We start from the raw sequence: 26,100 nt of genomic DNA on the forward strand, positions 1-26,100 counted from the left end.
ACAAGACACTGGCACTGTTATGTGCCATCCGCTGAGATGATTTTGTGTCCTCTGACATGACACTGGGACTGGCATGATGAACAGTGTGACAGTTGTCTGACAGTGTTTGGTTGTCTGACAGATGGTGCTACTGCAATAGACTGACACAAAGAAGATGTGCTATATTGAAACATGTTGGGTCTTTAAGGGTAGCGTGTTTACGATGGTTTGTGCTCGTGTATGTGATGCATTGATGTGCCATGGCCATTCAGCCTGCCACATTCGGTGAGAATCAAATTACATAGTTTTTACTTTGCTTTAATCTCTGCCAATCATTTGATATTGTAGACCTTTTGTATACTTTTCTTAAGAATTACAAACTCTAACCTGAACATAACATTTGAGAAAATAAAGCTATTTAGTTATGTCACTAGCTGATGACAGGCTGCCATTGCACAATTTTAGCCCTCGTGTGGTTATTATTAATACTGCTGAAAATCAGCTTTAACTAGCCAAACGTGGTTAGCTGGTCTCCTAGCCTGGCCAAACTGGTTAGGTTGGTCTGTTTCTTTGGCACTTTTCAGATGGTCAGGTGCCTTAAACCAGTTGGATGACAAGCTAAACGAGCATACACCAGCTATGTTAAAATGGAAGACTGTGATAGAGACCCTATACGCTGATTTCACGCAGCCGTTATTTTGAAATCAAAAGCGAGGCTCCGGTGGGAAATAAACCGGAAGTGTCGCCTTTAATCACAGGAGAGTCGTGAATGCGATGGCGTATTGTTGTGTTTAATGTATAAAATGAGTTATTCTAAAACTGTACATACATTTCTTTCATACTTTAGACTATATACAGTGAAGTTCATTTATAAATAAAATTTTTTTTTTATATATAATTCAGAAAGTAAAAAAAGAAGCAGGAATGCACTATATACATATCCTATATTGGATATTAACATCCAATAGTTTAAATCGCGGCAGCAGCTTCAGGTTGGTAGTCCAAGGCATTGTTGTTTATCTTTACTTCCGGGGTTCTTCCCACCGGAGCCTCACTTTCGATTTCAAAATGGCGGCTGCATGAAATCAGCGTATAGCGGTGGCAAGGAGAATCACACCAGGCATCCATTTAAAGGTCGTTCCAAAAGAAGTTTAATACTTTAAAGGCAAGGAAGTGCAAAAGATCCATACAACAGTGGACAAAAATAAAAACAAAGGTTACAAAAACTAGCACTGTTGAGGGACTAAAGTAGCACCAACTTTTCTCATTTACTGTTGAAGACCGAAGTTTCTCATTCTCAAGCAGCATTAACAACCTTTGGATTTAGCTCCAAACCACTCTATGCTCCCCCTGCCTCACTTCAGAAACACTCTTAAATGCGTAATTTTCCCACCTTTAGTTAATTGTAACATACCATTTTCTGTAAAACTAATTCTTGTCTCTCTATACATTTAGGCAAGTTCCCTCAATGATAGTTAAGACAAAGAGTTTAAAAACAATCAATAAATACAACATACAGGCAAGAGAAAAACCAATATTGTCATTTGCACAACAACTGATATTTCCTAAATTAGTTAAAATGAGCATTTCCCACCACCCAGGGTATGCACATCCCTAGAGGTTAGGCCACAGTTTGGGGGGATGGAGAAACAACACTGGCTCTCCATCACAAAGACCAATTAAAATAGCATACACCATCAAGTTTAAGGTGGAAAACCAGTTTAATCAGCATACACGAGCTAGGCCAGGCTGGGAGACCAATTATATCAGCTTACATGAGCTAGGCCAGGCTCAGAGATCATCTTAATCTGTTAGATTAGGATGAGAGACCAAATTAAATCAGCTAACACCAGCAAGGTTAAGGTGGAAAACCAGTTAAATCAGCTTACACCAGCTAAACCTGTTAGAATAGGCTGAGAGAGCAGTTAAAACAGCATACACCAGTTAGGCCAGGCTCAGAGACCAGCTAAACCATCTTAAACCATCTAAGATCAGAAAACCAGTTTTTTGTTTTGTTATTCTTTTATTGGAGATATGTATATGTTAACTTAGGCTGCTATGTTTTACATGCTCCTCAGAGGCCCTCTTTAAAGAGATTTGCTAAATGTACTACGCACGCCACTGTGAGCTTTTAACTGAGTAAACATTCATCATGTAGTGCAAGCCTACACATAAATCTGCCCGGTGCCTCCATGGCAAACCCACACAATCCTTAACAGCCCGCCTTATGCAGAGATAGAGCACTGGATCTCAGCAGGATAAGGCTGATGCATGCTGGGTATGCAGCCTCTGTAATTTGGGAATGATCAATGAGGCTTCTCTAGCCGTGGCAGCAGTGCTGTGGGAAATAGATTAGCTATCAGCGTACGAGGAGAGGCAGACTCACCTGTGGGCTGCAGATCCCTTGAGGAGACGCAGCCCCACACTAACACTCTCAGCCGATGACACTTGAGAAATGAACCTGCGTGCATGCTAACATGCCATTACGTGGAGTGTTTGTTTGGTTTCGTGTAGTGCCACAGAGAGTTTACAGGAAAATAGGAGGGTATGTAAAAAGCTTTTTTTCAGAACGTGTTTTAATCTGGCCTGTTTTGTGAGTGTATTTGTGTGCGTTGAAAGTAACAGTGTTGAAGGGATTGTGTGGGTGCACTGCACTAATTTTTGTGCACATGTGTAGGAAGAGGTAGATGATGCTTGTTGCCTAGCAACTCCATTACAGCTCTACAAAAGACATGATAAGAGAGCTGCTGTGCCATAAAATATTGCCGTACTTTTGCATAAAACAATGTTGAAACCTTTATACACCCCAGCGGCTTCTCTTTGTACTTTAAGTCAAGAACAAAATAATTGTGGTTTTATGGAAGCTTGATATGAACTTGTGTGGGATACAGGAAGGTGAGATCCCGGAATAACCCCATGCAAGGGAAGAGCGCCAGATGGTCTCCTCTGTTTTACCTGGAAGGGAAATGGCTCCACAGGAAGTTCAGGAAGCAAGAAAAAGCGGGGTCAAACTGGATCAAAAGCTGCTTACAGCTACAGAGAAGTCAAGCTGCGCTCCACTGCTGAGGAGCAAACTGCTGTAGTGTTGACATGCTCACGTTTTATCACACACGTCCTCTATCTGAGAAGAATTGTTTTGCTTTTTGTTTGGACCATAGCAGATGAGATATTTTTGGGAGGGAGTTGATGAGGAGGTCCTGGGGTTATTCACTGAGGAGTCAAAACAACCCAAAACAACTCCCCCGACAATACAGTGTCAGCTCAAGTTTGCAAAGAGAAACTCATAAATAGTACAGCTGCAGTTTGGAGACAATGAAAAAGTTAAGCTTGTTCAAAAGCATTCTGGCAAAACATCTGCCATATTATTATGAAGTTTTTGTGATTGATATGTCAAAATTAAATTAAGAATGCCTTTTAAATTTCAATTTGATTTCTGAATTTGAATTTAGGTAGCGGACATGGATCCAGAATGGCAATTTGAATTTTGAATGTAAGGATGTATCAACATGCACCAATGCTACATTTTTCTGAATGCCATAATCATTTGTTAACAAACAAGTATTAATTACTTCAATGAGCTCATTGTTTCTGCATTAAATTATTACATTGTTTAAATCAATACTTTTTTTTTCGCTTGCTGTGATTTTGTATATGTACATTTCTGAAATACATAACTTAAACAGTTACCTCTGATAACAGATCACTCTAAATTGTTATGTGGACTCATGCATTTTCTGTAAAGCTGCTTTGAAATGTGTATTGTGAAAAGCGCTACACAAATAAATGTGAATTGAATTGAATTTAATGTATAATTAAAAGGAATAGAAATTCACAGAAATTCTTATTGTTGAAATTAAACTTTAGTTTTTATTCTAAAAGAGCTTTAAAAGGTTTATATGCCTTACAGAATGAAAGATACAGCTAGATCTTCAATTTGAACAATCATTTTATTGTTTCTTATTTTGAATATAATAAAATGGATAAAAAAAGAAACCCTAACAAAATTCATGCTGTGAAATGTTCTGACTGAAAAGTGTGCTATATTTCTTTACAATAAACGCTACTCGTTTTGCTATTTTGTTATGTACTACTTTTCAAAAGTTTGGTGTCTGTAAGATTTTTTTGGTGTTTTTGAAAAAAGTCTCTTATATTCACCAAGCCTGCATTTATTTGATCAAAAATACAGTAAAAATGGTCAGGTTATAAAATATTATTACAGTTTAAAATAACTGTGTTCTATGCTAATATATTTGAAGCTGTAATTTATTCCTGTGATCAAAGCTGAATTTTCAGCATCATTACTCCAGTCTTCAGTGTCACATGATCCTTCAGAAATCATTATAATATGATGATTTGATGCTCAAGAAACATTTATTATTATTATTATCAATGTTGAAAACAGTTGTGCTGCTTAACATTTTTGTGGAAACCATATATTTTTTCAGTATACTTTGATCATTAAAAAGCTCAAAAGAACAGCATTTATTTGAAATCTTTTGTAACATTGTAAAAAAAATGTTACTGCCAGTTTTGATCAATTTAATGTTTACTTTCTGAATAAGCATTTTAATTGGTATATAAAAAAAAAAAACGTATACATATAATGCACATACATATTTTTTCCCACTGTGTATTGTCATAAACTGCTACCTTTGAAAGTTCTTTTGAATGAAACCTTTTTGAAATCAGATGATGTAGTTACAGCATGTACCAGCAAAGGGTGACAAGGCCATTCTAACCAGCTAAACTTTGACCCTTTGGTTAGACTAGATTGGGATACCATTACTTGCACATCCAAAATACACAATATCCCCCCTTTTAACAATGCTTCAGGGTTCGCTACAGTGATAGCCGTGTTAAAAAGTATGGTTAAAAGTATGTGTAGATAGTGTGTGTAAAGTGTGTCTGAAACTGGGAAATAGTGGAGCGAGGCTGGGGAACAGTCCAGAACATGGAAGAGCCGCCCCACCAACACTAGCCAAGAGAAGAGGCAAAGCAAAGGAACGGGGCCAAGCTTTAACTAATCACTTTCCATCCGCTCTGCCAGCACCATGGAGACTCAAACATTACTATTAGCCACCTGCCAGCCCTGCCGGCACCAAACCCCCGATATGAGGTTTGGTTTCGCCCCAGTTCTGTTTGAAATGGCCATCGAGGGTGATCGCAATCAGGCCAGTTCACGAGCTTGAAACGGGAACTGCTCCCAAGTTACTTGGACACTTGGAGCCATTCCCTCCCTGGGCTGGAGTCTGTGCTGTCTCTGCCTGTTTCTGATCTCTTTGATCCGATGTCAGCATTTGGGTGATTGGATTGTAGGAAGAGCACCTCTCAGAGGACGCTTTCCTTTCCGTATTTCTCATTCACTCTGTCCTCCTTATGAATGAACAGTGGAGTGTGTTGTGTTCACACACCACGGGCCCCTGCGTGTAAAGATGTGTGTCGTGGAGCTCACACCGGGAGCAAAAATGTCTTTATTAGACTGCTTATGTGTGCTGTAGTGTGAAGCACAGACCTCAGCAGTCAGATCGGATGAAGGGGTCTCATTGTGTGCATTCTGGGAAAACCCCAAAGTAACGACTCTGGAGGTGTGGACATTTTCCTGCTGCTACTATAACAAGCTGAGAGCTTGACACCGAGAAATGAGCTTTGATGCTAAATGATGTAAATGGTGGATTCAACTAAGGTTTGGATGTGAAATGGGATATGAAAGAGAGTTGTTGCTAAGTTTAGGTTAGCTATTGTTTGCTTTCCCAGTAGGCCATTTTCCTCAACCCCAGAGACATCAATCAATGCTGGCAAGCCAATGCAAATGCAGCTTTATAATCAGCCTCTTTTTTCACTGAAAGATTTTAAAGTGCTTTTGTTTATGCTTACAAAGTTAGGCCTCTTTCTAAGCAACCACTGACTTGCAGAAATATACTGCTGTTTTTGTTTTACTGCTGTTTTGTGTATACATTTTGGCAAAATTTACATTTTTTATTTAACTCTTTCCCCGTCAGCATTTTTGAAAAAAGCTGCCAGCCACTGCCAGCATCTTAGATCATTTTAACAAGTTTCATGCCCCCCAGGATATTTTGTTGTATGAATAACTGAACATGCAATATGTCAAAAGAAAGAACAGACACTCTGCTTTTAAACAAACAAACGAACAAAAAACGTTTTATTCTAGCTTCATGCATTTCTTTTTTATCAACACTTGAATGTAAGTAGGTTTAATAAAAAAAAGCAACATTTAGAAAAAATCTTGTTTTTGTCAAAGGCTAACAGTTACGTCTGGATGGGATTCAGAATGATGATCAAAACAAAGATGGAGTAGATCGAGTCCATCAACACCCCCAAAGCTTCACAGTCCTGTAGCTCATCCTGGGCCGACATTTCATTCAGTAACATTAGTCAGTTTTGATTTCAGGGCCGGCCCGAGGCATAAGCGAACTAAGTGGCTGCTTGGGGTCCCCTCGCCACCAGGGGGCCCCCAATCTATTTTTTTTTTTTTACATATTAATTAACTTAAACAAGTGACATCAATTAATGAAATGATTAATTATTCAAGACAAGAAAATTCTGATTTCATGATCAATATACCTGCCTACAACTGCTGTTGTGTCTGCCAGTGTTTGAGTCATGCGCATAACCTCGCGTGCATAGACAATTTGTGCGCAGTCACTGTAATGTAATGTTAAGTCATGTCACAAAAATTTGATTTGATCAATGATTTATCCTTTAAATGTAATGATATTCAGAACAGAACAAGAATAAAAAAATAACTATAAACAAGCCAAAACGAAATAATTTAAAGCGAAAGCGAAAGTGAAAGTAAGCGGCGTTGGGCTCACGTATCTCTCTCATTAGAATCAAAATGTTTCAACATTCACGATGGATTTGGATGGTAAACTATTCTTTATCATAGGCTTTGTACTTCACTCACGTTCCAATATCGACGGAAAAAATCATCCTCTTCACACGCGCAAAAATGTGCTTGGAAACATCACAGTAGTGCGGTGCCTACGCTGAATGGTATGAATTGTACTACTGACTATTTAAACAGAGCAGTGTAATTTTTATATGTTAGGTTGACTATTTTATTATTGTATTTTATTACGGCTTTGACGAACAGGCTGCGATGTCAAGATTGCAATGCTGGAATATGTTGTGTGTGTGTGTGTGTGTGTGTGTTTGTGTGTGTATGAGGCGCGGGCGCGATCGAACAGTGGAAACATAAAAACATACTCCGTCATTTCATACAAGACATCATTCAAACTGCAAAGTGTTGCAAAACGTTGGAGGATATTTTGCAAATAATTTTTTTTATATGTTTTGTGACAGTTTGTTTTCAGAAGTTTCAAAGAGTTATTAAAAGAGTAAAGAAAAAGTTACAACTTTTTTAAGTATCAATTTTTTATTAAGTATTTATTTTGTATTAATACATAACCTCATTGTATTAATTTATAATGTAACATTATAGCGTGACTAATCGTCAAGCACAGGTGACTCTGCGTGGTGGGAGAGGGCCCCCAAATCAAATTCTGCTTAGGGCCCCCAAAAGGCTCGGGCCGGCACTGTTTGATTTATATAGTTGATTTTACAGTGCTGATTTTGCTGTCTTAATTTTTTCATTTTCAAAAGTAAAAAAATCAAGCTTTTATTTTGGCGAATACCACAGCAAGCCCTTAAAGCTTCTCTTTTGTTGACAACAGCCAGTTCTTAAGTGCTTCTCGTTACAAGTGTGGGAAGATGGTTGACGCATGTTGCGTTCCTAAAGACATGTTATTATAATCAACAAGTTGATTTAAAATATACAAATTTTGAAAAATAAAACATTAAAATAGCACTTCAGTAAGTACCATGTAATGACACCTCGTCCAAAAAACATTCCAATTCCTTTTTTGTACTTTGTTGCATTTTTTAGGCTATACCCTAAAGCTGTCAAAATTATTGTAAAATATTGCCTCACAGTTGATTGCCTCACATGATTTATTGTAACACCAAATTATGTTTCAGGCCGTTAGGTCCAGCTAGCATTTTTATAAATCCCGAACTGTGCATAAAAATAGTGTTTGCAGTCTTTGAAGTCATTTTTGCATACATAACATTTATTCATGAGACCCAGCTGTGAGTCACTGTTGTGGGTGACTTCCAAAGTTATTCCAGATGTGTCACAATATTTCCTCAAGCACATGGCTACCGTACATACAATTTGTCACAGTGTATGGGTCGTGTGTACTGTTCTTTTGTTTGTAAACTTGGTCTGTCAAATTTAAGCCTTAGTTAATCCTCTTGATACAGTTGAAAATTCTGAGCTTTAACCATTGCTGTTGATAGAGCCCTTCTATTGTTAAACTACAATCTTTACAAAAAAAATGACCAATTGTTCTTTTGGCATGGTACCCTGGTAATATTGTTGTATTTTTGGATCCTAACATGATGGTAATGCCATGGTATTCTTTCACACATCTTAAAATACAATTGCATATTCTGTAGTAATCATTTAGTAAAATAATATATATTAGACCAGGGGTTTTCAAACTTTTTGATGCCAAGGACCTCAGAATATCATGATCTTCTTGCAAGGGGACCCCTTCCTAAAATATAAGGTCAATATTTCAGTGAAATATTAAGTGTCATATTATAGACAAAACAATGCATTGTATCCTTTTATTTTTGTTTATTAAATAATTTACTTTTACACTGCTGTCCAAAAGTTTGGGGTCAGTAAGATTTCTGTTTAATTAAAATGAATGAAAGTAATGCACTAATGAATGAAAAAAGGAAAATTCTGTCATAAATTACTCACCCACATGTCGTTCCAAACCCGTAAGACCTTTGTTCATCTTCGAAACACAAATGAAGATTTTTTTTTTGTAAATCTGTGAACTTTCTGACCCCCCATAGACAGCAACGTAATTGCAGCTTTCAAGGCCCAGAAAGGTAGTAAAGACCTTAAAATAGTCCATGTGTCTACAGTGGTTCAACCCTAATGTTATGAAGCAACCAGAATACTTTTTCTGTGTACAAAAAAACAAACAAAAACAACTTTATTCAACAATTTCTTCTCCCATTTCAGTCTCCAACGCTGTTCATGTTTTTTTTGCATGTAGTCATATCTTTTTTACCTAATGTTAGAGTAAACCCATCCCTGAAAATACTAGCCTACCTTTTTGTAAGTGAAACAACTGGAAAACTGTAAATTTCTATGGCACAGTACTACTAGTCAGACGGCCTAGTAGAGTAGAGTTTTGGCAGCATAATCACAATACTTCTTTTTATGTTCCAGGAAAGTTTCAGGCGTTTTCACTGTCTATGTCAGATTAAGAGAGCACAGCTGCAGATCTAGGCTATAAGATGTATTCTTGCTGGAACACATTTCCTTTCTGTTCTTCATCTGGCATCCAGAACTTTCAATGCCTTTGACTCATCACCACTCCAGCTTGTCTCTGAAATGCTCAGGGCCTCATCTGTTGTTCAGAGGTTTTGTAATGACCCCTCACCCTGTCTTTTGTACATCACCAAGTACACTACACTAGTCCACTTCGGATGGCCTGCAGAGAGAGATGAGTCACAGAGAACCTTTTCCACTACATCTCATAACATTCTTCTGTCTGGAAACAGCAGATATGCAGAATCAATCGTGGCCGGGCAGCATTCGCTGTTTCTCCCCTTGTTGCTGTCTCTAGTCCTGTAGTCAACTCTTTGATTTTTCCATTAGAGCTTCTGTCTTTTTTATCCACTCCAATATTTTAGCACAAAGCAACAATGGATGTCATGTCGTAGTCCTTTAGGAGGAGACATTTCTCCTCAGTCAAAAGGCAGTCAATCTGTCTCCCGTGTGCTTCCGCTGGAAACTTCATTCAGTTCAGGTCATTTCAGGTGTGAGAGCGCTGTTGTCATTTGGGGGGAATGTATTCTGGCTTGACAGCTGTTGTTTACTTCTTGTAGACTATAATAGTTTTGTTTGTAGTTAAATGCTGAGTTTTTTAATGAGACCTATTTGTTGTGGGCTCATTAACTTTTACAAAGAGGCAAAACTCCTCCTCTTGTCCCCAGAGCGAACATCTCCAGGCTCATATTTGTACCTCTAAATGTTTTCATACAACAAAGCAACCTAGTTCTGTCTTTGCTCTGAGTGTGTCAGTGTGATGTAATCTTTTGTTTTCAGTTTTGATGACCAGACTATTCAGCGGGTTAACTGTGGGCGCTATAAAAAGATCTGAAGGAAGTATATACAAAACAACCCTAAGAGAAGTTAGGCTGAGTTTACCTAATTATTATGTGCGTTGAAGCTAAGGCTGATGTTTATTATTGTATTGCTTATGCAGCTGAAGAATGGTTTAATTTTCATTTAATTTTCAATTTACTATTTACTTTATTAATGGCAGACAATTGGAACATCAGTCTCAATCTTCCTTATCATCATGTATGTATCCGTAAATATATTTTAAAATGTAATAATATTTCACAACATTACTGTTTTTACTTTACTTTTAATCAAATAAATGCAGCCTTGGTAAGTATAAGATTACTTCTTTCAGAAACATCAAAATCTTACCATATATATTTGGTTTATAGGCCTACTGAATTTTTTTTTTTTTCACTCAAAGGCAACAAGTCTGGCTATCACCAGACCAGACCAAGCTTAATCTTTTAAGATTGAACATTAGTCCGGGGAGTCTGCTCTGTATTTTCTCCTGCACAAGAGGCATAGTTCAAAAGACTCTGTACGCAACTGGATAGTCCTTCAACCAATCAGCGACGCGAAAACTCCAGGCAGGAAACGTGTTAACAACCGTGTTGGTTTGGAGCATTGATCAGCGGTTTGCAGAAGCAGCAATGGCATCAAGTGATTTTTGCAGGTTGTGCAAAAAAAACCACATGAAAGTGAGTGGTATTTACACCCACTCGAGCGATTTGTTTGCTAAACTAAAGAAGCCATTGAGCATCGTCTACTCTAGAGCAGGGGTGCCCAATCCTGCTCCTGCCGATCGACTGTCCTGCACAGTTCATCTCCAACCCTAATCAAACACACCTGCCTTTAATTTTCAAGTGATCCTGAAGACCATAATTGGTTGCTTCAGGTGTGTTTGATTAGGGTTGGAGAAGAACTGTGCAGGACAGTCGATCGGCAGGAGCAGGATTGGGCACCCCTGGTCTAGAGGTTAAAAGGAATTGGATTGGATTAAACCCACCAATAGCGCGCCAGGTGGATAAGCCAGTTTGTGATTGGACCCCGCAGATTTGTAACGCAAACAGGATAGAAGAATGTACAGGTTTCCAGCCTGAGCTGCAGGGCGAAATCAAATCGCCGGCAGATCGGGCTGGGTTTACCCAGTCTAAACATAAACCACTATTACCCACAATTTAAAAACAAAATCAGTAACAGGTCATCCTATTGATGTAAGCAACTGAATAATTGATGAAAGATGTGAAAATAGAGTCTCTAAGTAGAATCCATACGTCTGCACTTTTCACATTGCCATTATTGGGATTAGTGCTAACATACTGTACAGTACCTTTCATCTAAAGGATCTTGTTTCAGAGGCCAAACGGTTGATAAACAGTCCATCCGAGAGCAAGAGCACAAAAGCAGCAGCTCACTGTAGATAGATATTCTCCTCTGTAACCTTTGTATCTTGAAATAGAAGCACACTTGTTTCCTCATAAACACAGGTAGTCATTTACTGGGGACTTACTCCATCCCTGTGTTTTATTTAATATCAGTCCCCACTCTGCTCTGTTTGGACACATCAGGCCAGGCCCGAGAGGTGAAAGAGTTAAAGACAGAGGCAGAAAAAGACACACAGATGTTCTCTGTCACATTGAGCTGCAGCTGTTGACAACAGCCCTGTATTCAGGCTGACTGATGTAGATGGCTGTGAGCAGCTCCATTCCAGATGGAATACGGACCTCATCTGGCATATTCTGATCTGCCTCCAAATTCCACCGCTCACATTTTAGGCCAAATAGAAGCCCTTTTACCAGGTGTTAAAGATTTTATCACCTATAGACCAGTTCAATTGGTGAAATCTCAAACACGCCAAAGCCACAGGCTTCAAAACGTCTGGATGAATAGAGACTGTGAACATTCCTCCTGTTTACCATTGGTTGATCAAACAGAACCTGTCTCAAATACATGCCACTGTTGCTGTGTTGAGTAATTTGAAAGAAGGTTTTGAGAGTACTTTTTGTGGCCTGATACTTGTCTTTCTGCACAAGTTGGGATTGGAGTGCTACGGATTCATAATATATCCATCCATTATCGCTTTATTCTCATTAGGGTCGCGGGGGGGCTAGAGCCTAACCCAGCTTCTTGGGCCACAGGCAGGGCTCACACACAAACATTCACACAAACATTCACCAAATTTGGTGTCTACGAATGACCTGTGCTGACTGTCTTTAGAGTGTACGGGGAAACTGGAGCACCTGGAGCAAACATACAGTATATTCATTTCATAATATTGATTATTGGAGTTTTTTTTATTTATCTATTGATATTGAATTGGCCAAAATTAAATTCATAGCTGTTGATATTGATATTGGCCAAAATTAGATATTTAGTTGTGCGCATTTGCCCTATTTTTACAATTAGATTACCTTAACTGTCATCTAAATCTCGCTTAAAATGTATCTTTGAAAACACTAATTTAGACTAATTGTTAACACTGTTAAATGTAATCTTAAGCAAATCTCTATATGAATATCCATTTTCTTACTCTACATTATACAGTTGTGTTGCCTCAATTCACTTGTAGCATTTACAATTTGTGCTTTTATTTTTTGTTTTATAAAAAATTAAAATAATAATTGTTGAAAATATTCACATTTCATTTTCAAATTGAAACTAAAATAGTGTACAAATGGGTGATTCAGTCTCATAGACGCTGCATTTGAGCACCAAGGCACGAGGTGACTGCATTCTTCCTTTAAACCTGCATCCTGGTCCCTTGGTGGCGCTGTGAGTGAAGCATATGTGATTTATGTGTATGGAATAAAATGCGACACCAGTATTCAGTCCTCCACAGAGTCTCTTAATGGCTGTGCTGCTGTTAGGGGAAGTGATGTAGTGAACGGCCCCTATAGACAGACATAGCATACTTCCCCATGTCTGCTGGGAAACAGGACAGTTTGCCATCCACTTGTATGCAGGTCCATTTGAATGCAAACTAAAAATGGTCATGGTGTATAACCTCAAATGACAGTAAAAGTATTTGGTTTTCTGTGTGTGACGAGGATGCATGGGTAACTGACAGTACTAAACAATAGTTCTGGCCCACACAGCTGAGAATAAGGATTATCCTGTGGTTCCTTTTCTCTAATTAGTACAGCCAAACTATGAAGATTATGTGATGTTTATGTAAAAGTATACATTTCAATAATTGATTATGCACCAAAAAATAATCATAGTCCTATCTCAAGGCGTTTTCAGTTGTAATGCAGTGCAAGGTTTTTGGTACAGAGTGTGTTATTTTTACTGCTGGTCATGCAGCTCTTGTACACACTCAGTATTCTAGTGTGTACTCAAAGTTGCTCACTTACACACATGCCCTCAAAATGACAATCCTAAAATAGAGAAGTTTCCAATGCAAATAGGAAATTCAAGCCTTAAATTAGATGCACTGGTCTCCAACACTCATCTTTGCAAATGTTGCTATTTTTTGCTACGAAAACTGTATATAAATCCCTAGTATCATAGAACCTGCTGTGAAATGTCCTTACTCCCACAGATTACAATTGTTGCTTTTTAAACATACTTATCCCTCTTTCCCTCTCTTTTTTCTTTAGAGTTGCTGGGCTCTGCCAAGAGGGTGAACGTCAACTTCCAGGACACTGATGGGTGAGTGGGACATATAAGGACTTTATATGGCTCCATGTGGTAGACTCTTGTAAACATGATCGTTCCTGTCTGACTGCCAAATATCCTCGGGATCTGCCAGAGTTTATGTGCACTTGTTGGTTTAGAAAAACTTTTATTCAAGTGTCTTTCCAACTGACTGGGGACAGATACAAATCTCAAATTTACTTTTAACAATGTGTTGTTTTATAACAGTGTTTTGAAAGGTACACTATAGAAGATTTTTCATTTAATCTTTAGTTAGAAATAAATAAAATACTAGTAAATAAAAATGGGTTATTGCTTTACAGTAAGCCTTCAATAACATTTTATATTCAGTGCTGTTGGATCTGATTTGGCTGGAAATGTCCACAAAAAATTAAAATTAAGTCTTTATATGTTTTAACCACAGATGGCGATAGCCCAGTATTTTGTGCTACCTTTTAAATTTGGCTTAAAGGTTGTATCAGCGATTTCAGGCCCAAAAAAGGCCCAAACATAAATGATCACATTCATCTAATCTTTCCTAACGATCCACTAGCTGCCCGCCCCATAAGCAGGCCGTCAAAAAACTACGTCTCTGTAGGCCGCCTAGGCTCTGAGATCTGCACACAAAAACAATACAAAAACAAAAAAAGCCCAAAACCTCACAACACCCTCCCCCTGTCGGTGATTGGTTGGAACACTATTTGTTTTGGTTTTGAGTGGTTGGTGAAACCAATTGTTTTTGTGTGCAGATCTCAGAGCCTAGGCTGCCTACAGAGACGCAGTTTTTTGACGGCCTGCTTATGGGGCGGGCAGCTAGCGGATCGTTAGGAAAGATTAGATGAATGTGATCATTTATGTTTGGGCCTTTTTTGGGTCTGAAATCGCTGATACAACCTTTAAGCGTCCAAATACTCTTTGGAACTGTACATTGCTGATTCCTGATAAAGTCTAACTAGATTATGAGTGTATGACAGGCATATTTGCTCTCATCCAAATTGGTTCTGCCACATTCAGTAATTCTTTCAGCCGCACTTGATGTTTGTTTAGTTTTATCCAGTTTGTTTCAGAGGCCGAGAGCATTGTGTTATTTGTGGCAGTGTGTTATTTGTCATAGTGGGATGAATCAGACTTTTGTTGGGCTGCCACTTACGGAACAAAAATATATGGGAATATACTGCAAAATATAATGCGATATACAGTATTACATAATACATTTCTATATATGGGAAACTAGTGCTTATATTTTTTAATATACTGCAATATATGCTTTGACCATGTATGGCTTTATATTAATGAATATAAAATATTTATATATTTTAAAAATAGCATTACATGTAATATTCACAAAGTTTTATATTTTATTGTGTAGCCTACATACACTGAACAAAATTATAAATGCAACACTGTTTTTGCCCCCATTTGCCCTCCAATACTGTTCACAATTCTGTCTAAATCTGTGTTAGTGAGCACTTCTCCTTTGCCGAGATAATCCATCCACCTCACAGGTGTGGCATATCAAGATGCTGATTAGACAGCATGATTATTGAATATATTGATCATTCATATATGGGAAATATATTTTCGTTCCGTAAGGTACGGTGGCCGAGAGAGCTCAACGCGCTGCAACTGAAGAAAACACATGCAAATAGAAAAAACACCCGCAAATTAAGAAAACATCTTCATCAGTTTCACAACACATGTTTGCTCCAAATACTCACAACACAACCAAATACACAAACGCGCTGCAAAAGTTCACAACACAACCAAATACAGAAACGCGCTGCAAAAGTTCACAACACAACCAAATACAGAAACGCGCTGCAAAAGTTCACAACACAAACAAATACAGAAACGCGCTGCAAATAGGACAGAACACAACGGAAATGTTTCCAGGGAACCCAATAAGTGACGGACGGACGGCTGGGACGTGGTTATCTCGTGAGCTTTACCTATGCCCTACTCTCTTAAAAGGGCAGACGGCAGAGCCCTTGAATTGGGCACTTTGGAGGGAGCGGGGCACTTGTGTGCCATTATGTTGATGAAGGGAGCAACGAAAGACAACGTAATTTCCTCATTATTTTCACCTGGGATGTTCCCATGACAACGCAGCGCGTGTCCATCAGCTGAATAGCTGTTCTTACCAGAAATATAGTATTATTGCTGTTAACATAACTGTTGCAAATAAATATACATTTTATACAACAAAGTTTTTAAAATATGCGTTATATTTGTGTGTGAGTGTCTCAACTTTAAAACTTGCCATCTCATATTTGGACCCTAGCTGCATTCTAACATTTCTTATGAAACTTATTTTAACATAACATGATAAAATGTGTACAATGTAACTGATGTATAGATTAATGTCTTTCCCTCTTTCTCTCTATCTTTTTTTATTTATTTATTTATTTATTTTCGTCTTCAGCTCATTGTTCTTTTTAGTATTCTTATGACATTGAACATATTGTAAATACATTTTGTATATTGTATACAAAGTTGTATGTCATAAACGTGTCATCTCTGTATTTTTTGCAAAAAAAATTAATAATAATAAAAGTAGACAGCTGTAAGCACGTCCCAGCCGGGTCCGTCACTTATTGGGTTCCCCGGAAACATTTCCGTTGTGTTCTGTCCTATTTGCAGCGCGTTTCTGTATTTGTTTGTGTTGTGAACTTTTGCTGCGCGTTTCTGTATTTGGTTGTGTTGTGAGTATATGGAGCACACATGTTTTGTGAAACTGATGAAGATGTTTTCTTAATTTGCAGGTGCTTTTCTATTTGCATGTGTTTTCTTCAGTTGCAGCGCGTTGAGCTCTCTCGGCCACCGTAGTAAGGGGCTCCTGTAGAATATTTTTCCGGATGTTGTATAAAGACAACAATGCACTCTTCTATAGTTTTACCTGAGTACAGCATGACTGAAAAGAAGACACTGTGTTGAGACATAATGCAAGAACAGTCTATTCTTCAGCCAGTAACGGTGGTGGTATGAAGCACGAAGAATTTCACAGAATTTGCACCTCACATATTAAAACAAACTCGTGCACACAGTGGATGGGCAGGCAGCCACAAACACTCACAGATTTTCACATGCGCAGGCGGACAGGAAAAACACACACTGACGCACACTCACACATATGCAGTCAGGCTGAAAATACACAAACATTATCTAACAAAACAACACAACCACTATCTCAAATGATCCATAATACATATCTGCTTTAAGCCCAGAGATACAAAGATCAAAGCCTGTTTTATTTCGCCGTAATCTGTCAAGCTGTGAAACCAGCAGAATAATTAAAAAATCTCTTCTATTGATCACTGTCATTGAACAATGGCGGCATTCATCATCACAGCTCCGCTTCATGGGTTTTAAGGAAATGAAAGCTGTAACTCTAAACCGACGGATACCTCTGTGCAGCCTGAATCCTCACACATGGTGTGTATTTACACATGCAGCCTTGCTCAGGCCAAGCTCACATTTGAATCAGTAAGATAAATGACTTGCACATTAATTCCTTCTCCATAGACTATTGCTTTCTACACAAAGATAAAATTATGTTGTCTGCTGAGTGGAGAATAGAGATGCAGTGCAGGCTAGACTCTCTTGTCTGAGGTTAAACTGCCAATATCGGCTGTGGTCCATCTAGCCTTGAAATGACAGCCAGACAGCAACATCACCTTCCCCTGCGAAGATCTCGCACCATGTGATTGATGAGGGTACATCTACAATGTCTAAAATTTAAAGGTCCCATATTGTCAAAAATGAAATTTTTCATAATAACAGAGGTCTAGGGGCTATATAACTACCATATAAGTTTTAAAACAGTCAATCCACAGACAAATGCACAAAGCCTGCATAAAGTAGCTGTGCCTTTTCACAAGTCGTTGTGACTTCCGTATAAATGTGATGTCAGAACTACTCAGTCACCACCCCGAGCACTGCTCACCATCCCTCCATCCTTTTGCCCAACCACAGACAACATCGTTGCTGAGCAACAACAACACGGAAACATGTAGAGAAAATGCTGTTCAGTCAATGGAGAGACCTGCACTCCCGCGGGACCCAATGCAACAGAGTGCGGCGCGGGACTAGATTTGATGGCCGAGTGCGGGCGTAAGGTACTCGTGTATGTGTGGGTTGCGGGAGAATAAAACGATTCGCGGGACTCCTGCAAAATAGAAATATCTAAAAATAAAATATCTAAAAACAAATAAATTGTTATTCATATGTTGCACAGAATAACTAAAACTAAATAAAAACGATTTACAGGCCAGAACAAGTTTCTATTTATAACCAGGGGGGCAGTGTTTCGGAAAACATTGAAGCTTCCCCGGGCACCGCCATTGATTAGCAGACCCTGCTGTTAGCATTCCATTGACTCCCATTCATTTTGGCGTCACTTTGACAGCGAATAACTTTACATCTGAGGCGTTTTAAAGACTCTATTTGTCAATTATTTATTTCTAAAGAAACACGAAAATGTATAAAAGGCTCCATTACCTTGTATCTTACGCTATGGCCCCGTAGATGCAGTTTTTGTAAAAATAGGCTAACGATTGCGTCATAACCACGCGACTCTCTGTCGCACGATAGAGAAATTACCGTATGGACAGGAGGAGAAGCTTGCGGGCAATCGGGGGGACGTGGAGGCAAAATGACAAAATAATTAATCAGAATACTTAGCAAAAGTTGCTCCTCCTAGCTCATGGACACCTCCTACTCACACTCTCCGTCTCTGCAAGTTTCGGAAGGGAATGATTCAGATTTCTCTCGGCACAGCTACTAGAAGACAGACAGGTTGCTCACGTCACATCTACGTCGTCAAGCTCAGTTTGAGGCTGCGCAGTACGCTCAGCCATCAGGAAGTGAGAGCTTCTAATTGACTTCACTTTTCTCCGTTGAAACCGCTGTGTCCAGTTTATATACTGTCTATGTTTATAACATGTTTGCAGCGTTGAGCAATGTAGCCAATCACAGACATATGAGTTGATTTCTTGAACGCAATGGCCAATGAGATGCATTTAAGATAGAATCCACTCACCGCTCAAAACTGAGTTTTTGTTCAGTGCTGAATTCTGCATGCTGACAAATCCTCTGATTATAACAAACGAAGTGTTGACATTATGAAAGATTTATTGTGCAGTCAGCTTCATTGATAATAACAGAGCTTTGTGATATCGCAATGAACTGAGATATCAGCTTTTTGGGAATTATTAAGGCAGCGCACTTTGCGCTATTTCTGTCATGCCAAACCATACACTTAGTAGCCTATGCTTGCTTTTATGTTAAATTAACAGTGGTTTGTGAATGTTTATGCTTTAATAACAAATAATTTATCACCATCATTACAGGTGTTTTATTTACCTTACTTGTGAGCATCACCAAGCCACAGCAGGCTACAGCATACATGACCCTAGTTACCTGTGGTTGGCCTGGCTGTCACTCAGAAAACAACAGGCCAATCAGAAGAGAGGCTCATGAATATTAAGTAGACAGGCCAAAATCGACCTGTTCTTGACAGAGCTCCTGAGAAAGGAGCTGTAAAAATATATTGAGATGGTTTTTGGTACTTATACCGCAAATATACAGTATATTCTTAAGGACATCAAAACCTAAAATAAAACTTCAGAAAGGTATACAATATGGGACCTTTAAGTTATATAAAGAAAAGGTAGTCTTAGCGTGTGTTCACACTTGTAGTTCGGTTGGCTTGGTTCGTTTAGTCTGGGCCAAAAAACAAACAAAAAACATTTATTCCTGGCCCACTTCGCGTTCAGATTGGCATTTTTATCACCGAATCAAAAGATACAGAACCTGAAGGCATAGGGATATGTTCACAACCTGATTGGTCGGCTTTTATGACCTATTGCCTATTTTGAGACAGAAATTACTGAACATCCAAAACAATGCTGTGTTCTGGGCTAAACTTGCCGGTTGTATGAGCGTAGCCTACATATAAATACATTTCGACCAGTTGAGAACTCATGAAGAGCTTATAAACTGTGTAAAGGAGTCAGAACAGCAGCGGGAATCCCTCCGTCACACACACAAATGAAGATCTGCTGCGAGGAGTTGCGGTTGAACTGAACTGTGATGGACAACATCGCGACTATGACAGGAAAAAAGATATGTGTGAGATTTTTGTCCTTTTTAGGGTATCATCTTACTGTTTTTGGTTTGTTTACATGTCTTTGGTCCATGTTGCTTTCGTATTTCATTTGAACCGCTCCAGGTTTCGGATAGCAACGTTCACACATGCTCAAATGAACCGCACTAACAGAGCAATCGCACCAGAGTTTGTTTTAATCAAACCAAACATGCCAAGTGTAACCCTAACCCTAACCTAGTGTTCCAGCATTGCTAGGTGATTGCTGGGTGGTCACTAGGGCATTGCTAGGTAGTTGCTAGGGTATTACTAGGCATTTGCTTTGGGGTTCGGGGTGGTCACTGGGGTGTTGCTAGGGCAATTGCTATAGAGTTCTGGGTGGTAACTAGGACGTTTCTGGTTGCTAGGGCATTTCTAAGTGGTTGCTTTGGTATTCTAGGGTGTTGCTAAGCAGTTGCTGAGGGTTCTGGGTGGTCACTTGGGCAGCAAGATTAATAGTTTTTAAACCGAAATAGCAATTTGAAAGGGAGCGGTTTTCAAATCGCAAGAGCTGCGATTATTTCGATTAAGGACTATCGAATATAGTAACAAGCATCCACGTAGTCGTTGACTATTTGCTTTCTGAGTATTTTATGTTTGACGCCATTTTATGTTTGACGTCATTTGGAAAAGATGCGTGCAAATGAGAGCGGTTCAACTCCACAACAAAGTGTGTTTGTAGAAGAGAAAAATCCTGCAGATGACTTGGTAGCCTACCTAAAAAAAAAAGCACAGCATATGTTTGGAATTATTTTGGATTTAGACGTTCTGATGTACTTCAAAGGCAAGTACTTTGTAAAACCTGACGAACTTCTGTGTCGACCTTGCGAGGCAACACAACAAACCTGTATCAACACCTGCAGAAGTATCACAGACAAATCTATGATGAATGCATGGCCAAAATCTCACTGATAAACACACTGACTGACATCTAAGCAAACTTCAGTTGTTTAAGTGTTAGAAAGTGCCACACCCTATGACAAATCTTCATGAAGGTAATGCGAAATAACAGACGGCATAACAAGTTACCTGGCTAAAGATATGGTGGCGATTGATCACAATGGCATTGCTAAGCGGTTGTTAGAGTTTTCTCTGTGGTTGCAGTGGTGTTCTAGGTGTTTACTAGGGTGTTACTTAATGCATTTGCTAGGGGGTTCTGGGTTGTCACTAGGGCATTTCTAGGTGGTTGCCATAGTATTTGTTGAGGTCGATAATGGCATTGATAAGTGGTTTTTATAGTGTTCTAGGTGTTGCTAGGGTGCTACTAGGTAATTGCTAGGGGGCTCTATGGCATTGCTTGGCGTATTCTTTGTGGTTGCCAGGGCATTGCTAAGTGGTAGCAATGGTGTTTTAGGTGGTTGCTAGGGTGTTATTTAGTCAGTTGTTTTAAGCTGGGTTTAAGCTATTTAGTCAGTTGTTTTAAGGCCGATTATGAATGTAATTTGATACTTATGACTGATCATGCCCAAACGCGCCGAGTCAGACAGTTGCGTTCAGTCTGTGTTCACAGTCTGAGTTTAAAATCTGCTCCAGTCATTGGAAACAGTCTGTAAGTGTGTTCAGCTCAGTCTTAGAATATTTCAGCTAGTCATTATGTGTGTCCCCTGCTTTAGGGGTTCGAGGTGGTTTGTGGTTGTTAGGGTGTTTCTAGGTTTGCTTACTGTATGTTATAAGTTTTAATGACATTCAATGTAATCTTGGGGATTTGCTTTGCCTGTTTTTCATGCAGGAGATACACTTTGTAATGCTGATCTCTTAAAAAATACATTATAACAATATGACTCATGCCTATAGCATGATGTGGGAAAGTTTTTACTAAGTTATTGTTATTATTATTATTTTATTTGAATCTATATTCATGTCAGGTAACCTGCAATTGTCATGTTAAAGAGCTATTTCTACCTGATCTTACCCCTAATTTTAGTTTTGTTGGTGTAACCTTACATATTAAGGGTGATTCACTAATGTTAAATAATCTTTGTAAAAAAATCAATGAATTTTTTATTTCTGTGCACATTTAAAAAAAAGTTTTTTTCATTTTGAGATGCATCGGGAGTAGCACCCTCAAGCGCATCCTTAGTTGATACTGTAATAATATATTGGTGAAACAGATTTGGCGAACCCTGCATATTTTTGTTCGTGCTGCGAGAACGTCAAATGTATGTATTTACAATGTGTTTTTGCAACGGTAAGCAATGGAGCTAATCACAGACATAGTTGTTGATCTCTTGAACACTATAACGATTTAGAGGTGTTTAAGTTACTCAGAATCCACTCCTCACTCAAAACACAAGATGCTATTCAGTGCTATTCAGTGCTGAGTTATGCAGGCTAGCAATTAACAATCTAATTAACAAACAAAGTATAGAGACGATGTAAGTAAGAGATTTAATGTGCATTTTGGCAGCTTCATTGATCGTAATGGAACTTTGTGAGATTGCGAGGAACTGACAAAGCGACAGTGTTTGAGTGATTGTAAAGTGAGCGCTCTTTCATGCTTTTGAGGCTACAGCCTATATAATTCATTGAATAAAACTGTTGTTTTTCATGCTGCTAAGAGGACCGATGGCCAATTGCATGCTGCAAAGTCTGGAAGTGACATCTACATATAAATACTGGATTTACTCTGCATGGGACAGATTAATGACATTAAAATAGAGAAGCATTAAAACAATGTAAAGGCAGACTAATAGATTAATAGAAATATTTTTGAAATTCTATTTCAATTATTGGTAAAAGTGATGAATTGTAAATAACCTTAAATGTCTCACTATATGCTGCTGTGGTGGAGCCGTTGCTTAGCCTACATCTTTACTTAGCACCCTCAGTAATTTCAGAAGCACCCTTAGTGATTTGATTCTGGAACCGGGCCTGATCGGGAGTATGAGAGAAACAGCAGAAGCACAGTGTGAGGGATGTCAGGTGCATGATGCTGAAAGAAGGATCCTCAGCCCTGTAGTAAAAAGTTCCGGTGGGTGTCTGCTGGAACAATAAAAACAAAGGTGCTTTTAGATGGGGCGTGCACTAAGGCTTGATTTAAAGGCTTGTTGTGACAATGTTTTAGACAGATTTGTGAAGGCAGTGCGTCTCGGTGCCACAGGCACTCAGTGTGAAGGTCATTGGCACTGACAGCCACACAAATACACACTCTCATTGCGGTCAGAGTTGAGGCCCAGCAGAGCCACAGCAAAATAGCAGGCTTTCATTGGATTCTAAGATAAGCTCTATCTGAAATGAGCTTGACAAACATTGCAGCACGACTGCCATCTGCTGTGAGGCTGTGTTCACTGGGATAATCTTACCATGTCATCTCTCCTGCTGCATCTCACACATTTCTGTCTAACTGTCTCAGCCATGTACCATACCAGCTTTTAAATTGACTATGGATTATACCAAACCTGTCCATTTCTTCCAGGTGGATTCAAGGTCTGTCTAACCATAGGGTTCCTAGACATTATTTAGGGGGGCTTTGTCCACGTCTTTCATATCAGCCCACATACAAATCTCAGATTAATCTAGTTGTCAGCCCCCTAAAAAAATCTAACCTCGCTTTTGAAGCAATAAATATTTCTCTCAGGCACAACAGTTCACCCTGGGACCTTTACTGGCGACATTTACCCAAAGCGTCTACTGACGACGCTTACGAATTTATCGTCTAGCGCATCTACTGGCGACGTCTGCTGAGTCGGACGATGTCTGGCCCCCTATGAACACTATCACTTGGGAATAAGGTCTCTGTTCCACTGACCTGCTGCGCTGCAGTAACCAGACAGACTCCAGACAATGCCTTTGAATATGCTTTAATCACGTCCGGGAGGATCTCGGACTAATTTTAGAGAATTCCCCTCGACCAAAGGAGTACAGTTTTTATAGAATAAGTGTTAGGGCAAAGGTGACTTGATTCATTACATTAATTTATCTAATATTTATTGGTTCTTCTTATGGATAATTCTCTGTTCATTGGTAAAAGCTTGATGCTAGGGTCATAAAGTTAAATATATGAAGAGTTCAGCTGCAAAAGCCTCTAAGTGCCATCTGAAATTTTCTTCTAGAATGATCATTTTGATCAAGCTCGTATATTTAAGTTCAGTAATTTCACTTAAATTACAATAAATAGGTAATTTTCATTGCCATTTAAGGGAAATGACTGAATTTAAATATACGAGCTTGATCAAAATGATCATTCTAGAAGAAATTTTCAGATGGCACTTAGAGGCTTTTGCATCTGAACTCTTCATATATTCAGACAACTGTCTAGCTTTGTTATATTTAGACAGCATCTAGTTTTGTTTCCTCTTTTTTTTCTATATCAAAGCACATATCCAGACACAATTTGGCCAAGTGTTGGGGACATTTAGTTTGCAAAAGCATTAAATGTTAATCCTGCAAGAAAAAGGGATGTTAGTTGTTTTATAAAAAATGTAAAATTTCCCTCACAGATTCATCATAGGATTAGGCTTTCTGCGATAGACTGTATAACCGGTGTTACCATGTTCGGCCGTGGGCTACACCGATTACATAACTTGCTCACCGCGGCAATAGATTTATAGAAGCAAAAACCATTTAGTTCAGTTGGACCTACGCTACACTTATTAACTTAAAAGCATCTGCTCTGCTCCATACAGCGTGAGATGCAGAGTCGCAGCACAGTGAAGCAGGAGTCAGATTTCACTTATTACGTGACAAGAGTAAGGAGAGATGACTGAAAAGACGATGGCGGAGGATTTGGTGCACAACAGATGCTGAGCATCGTTGACAAATATCTTGTAAAATAGTCAAACCCTGTACACAGAGTATGTGTGATCGCGAAATCGAAAGTGAATATAAAAAGCGAGCGCTCATTTTCAAAAGCCATTTCAATCCCGCACATATTGAAAGTGGCTCCCTGATGCCTCAAATTATAGGCCTATACACAGACTATGCGTGATCGCAAATTGAAAAGAGAGTGCACATTCAAATCCCTATATACCGGTGTGAAAATTATATCAGCAACTTTTTTAGGATTCGTGTGTTTTGAGTTTGTTCACTGAAACGATTCGTTCAAATTCGTTCATTGATTCGTTCAGTGTCCATTTCTTTAGATGTGTCCATTTCTTTCGCTAGCAAAAGGTGACATTTAAACTATGATTTTTATGTCCTTTACGTCATTGAATTGATTTGTTTAAAAAAACTGATTCATTATTACTGTATGTCATGATTATGTTTCTACCACATGGGAGTTCTCTAATTAAACACACAGCTTTAGCTCAGCAGATAATGTAATTTTTTTGTTTGTTGAGAGAACAGTGTGCAATACGGACTGCATTTACGGATCAAAAATGACCTCCTTTATAAACCTGCTTCTTGCTGATGTTTTCAAAACACACAGCTTGTGCAGCTACGACCAGGGCCGGCGCTAGCCATTTGGGTGCCCTAAGCACAAATGCTTGGTGGTGCCCCCCCCACCAAGGGAATAACAACCATTCAGAATTTCTTAGTTAGGTTCTCTTTACTTCCAAAATAACTGCTGCAAATAAATAATTTTACATTAACAATGGCACCAAACATGAAAAGAAATAAATAATATAAAGGTTAAAATTATAAATACCAAATACCACCACAATTACTAAAAACACAGATTTGGAACTGAACAATGTAAACACAGAAAGTTAAAAGTGCAAAGGTCAGGCACAATATAATAATTCTGTACATAATTTGACAACTCTGTGAATATGAAAATATACAAACACTGAGATTGTGGGGGGGGTTTTTCTTCTAATTGCAGTTTCAAAGTAAAAAAAAAAAAAAAAAAAAAAGATTTTAGCCATGCAGGGCTAAAGCCCCGGATCTTTTGCACTACTATAGCGACGCCCCTGGACATGCATACGCATAGGCGTAATTTGCGGGTAGGACATGTCCCCACCACTTTTGAAACATCTCGCGGCACGAATGTACCAATACAAACAAACAAAACATCTCCAGTTAACCAGCAGAGCATTCATTTCATTCGTTTTTTAAATAAGAGTCGATCTAGCGCTGAAATGTGTTTTTTTTTTAAATCAACTGATCAAAGTGCTCGTTGCCGAGCGATCAGTGGCGCGGATACTATGTTTGTTTCTGGCTCGCGCACAGCCTTCACTCAGACGCGCGTTTCAATCCGTTGTGGAGAGACTCTCTATTCGCTCCGGTA

At 38.8% G+C, this 26,100-nt stretch overlaps 1 protein-coding gene across 12 annotated transcripts in view; it reads left to right on the forward strand.

Moving 5' to 3' along the window:
* Nucleotides 1-26,100, forward strand: part of caskin1 (CASK interacting protein 1) — a 104,283-nt gene that overhangs the window by 39,614 nt on the left and 38,569 nt on the right. For all 12 annotated transcript variants that reach the window (XM_082165782.1, XM_082165789.1, XM_082165787.1 and 9 more), the window contains exon 2: nucleotides 13,753-13,804. In XM_082165782.1, the coding sequence (XP_082021908.1) occupies nucleotides 13,753-13,804 (52 nt within the window). The remainder of the gene's footprint in view (nucleotides 1-13,752; nucleotides 13,805-26,100) is intronic.

This window comes from Leuciscus leuciscus (genome assembly GCF_965113295.1).
Source record: "Leuciscus leuciscus genome assembly, chromosome: 1".
NCBI classification, from domain to species: domain Eukaryota; kingdom Metazoa; phylum Chordata; class Actinopteri; order Cypriniformes; family Leuciscidae; genus Leuciscus; species Leuciscus leuciscus.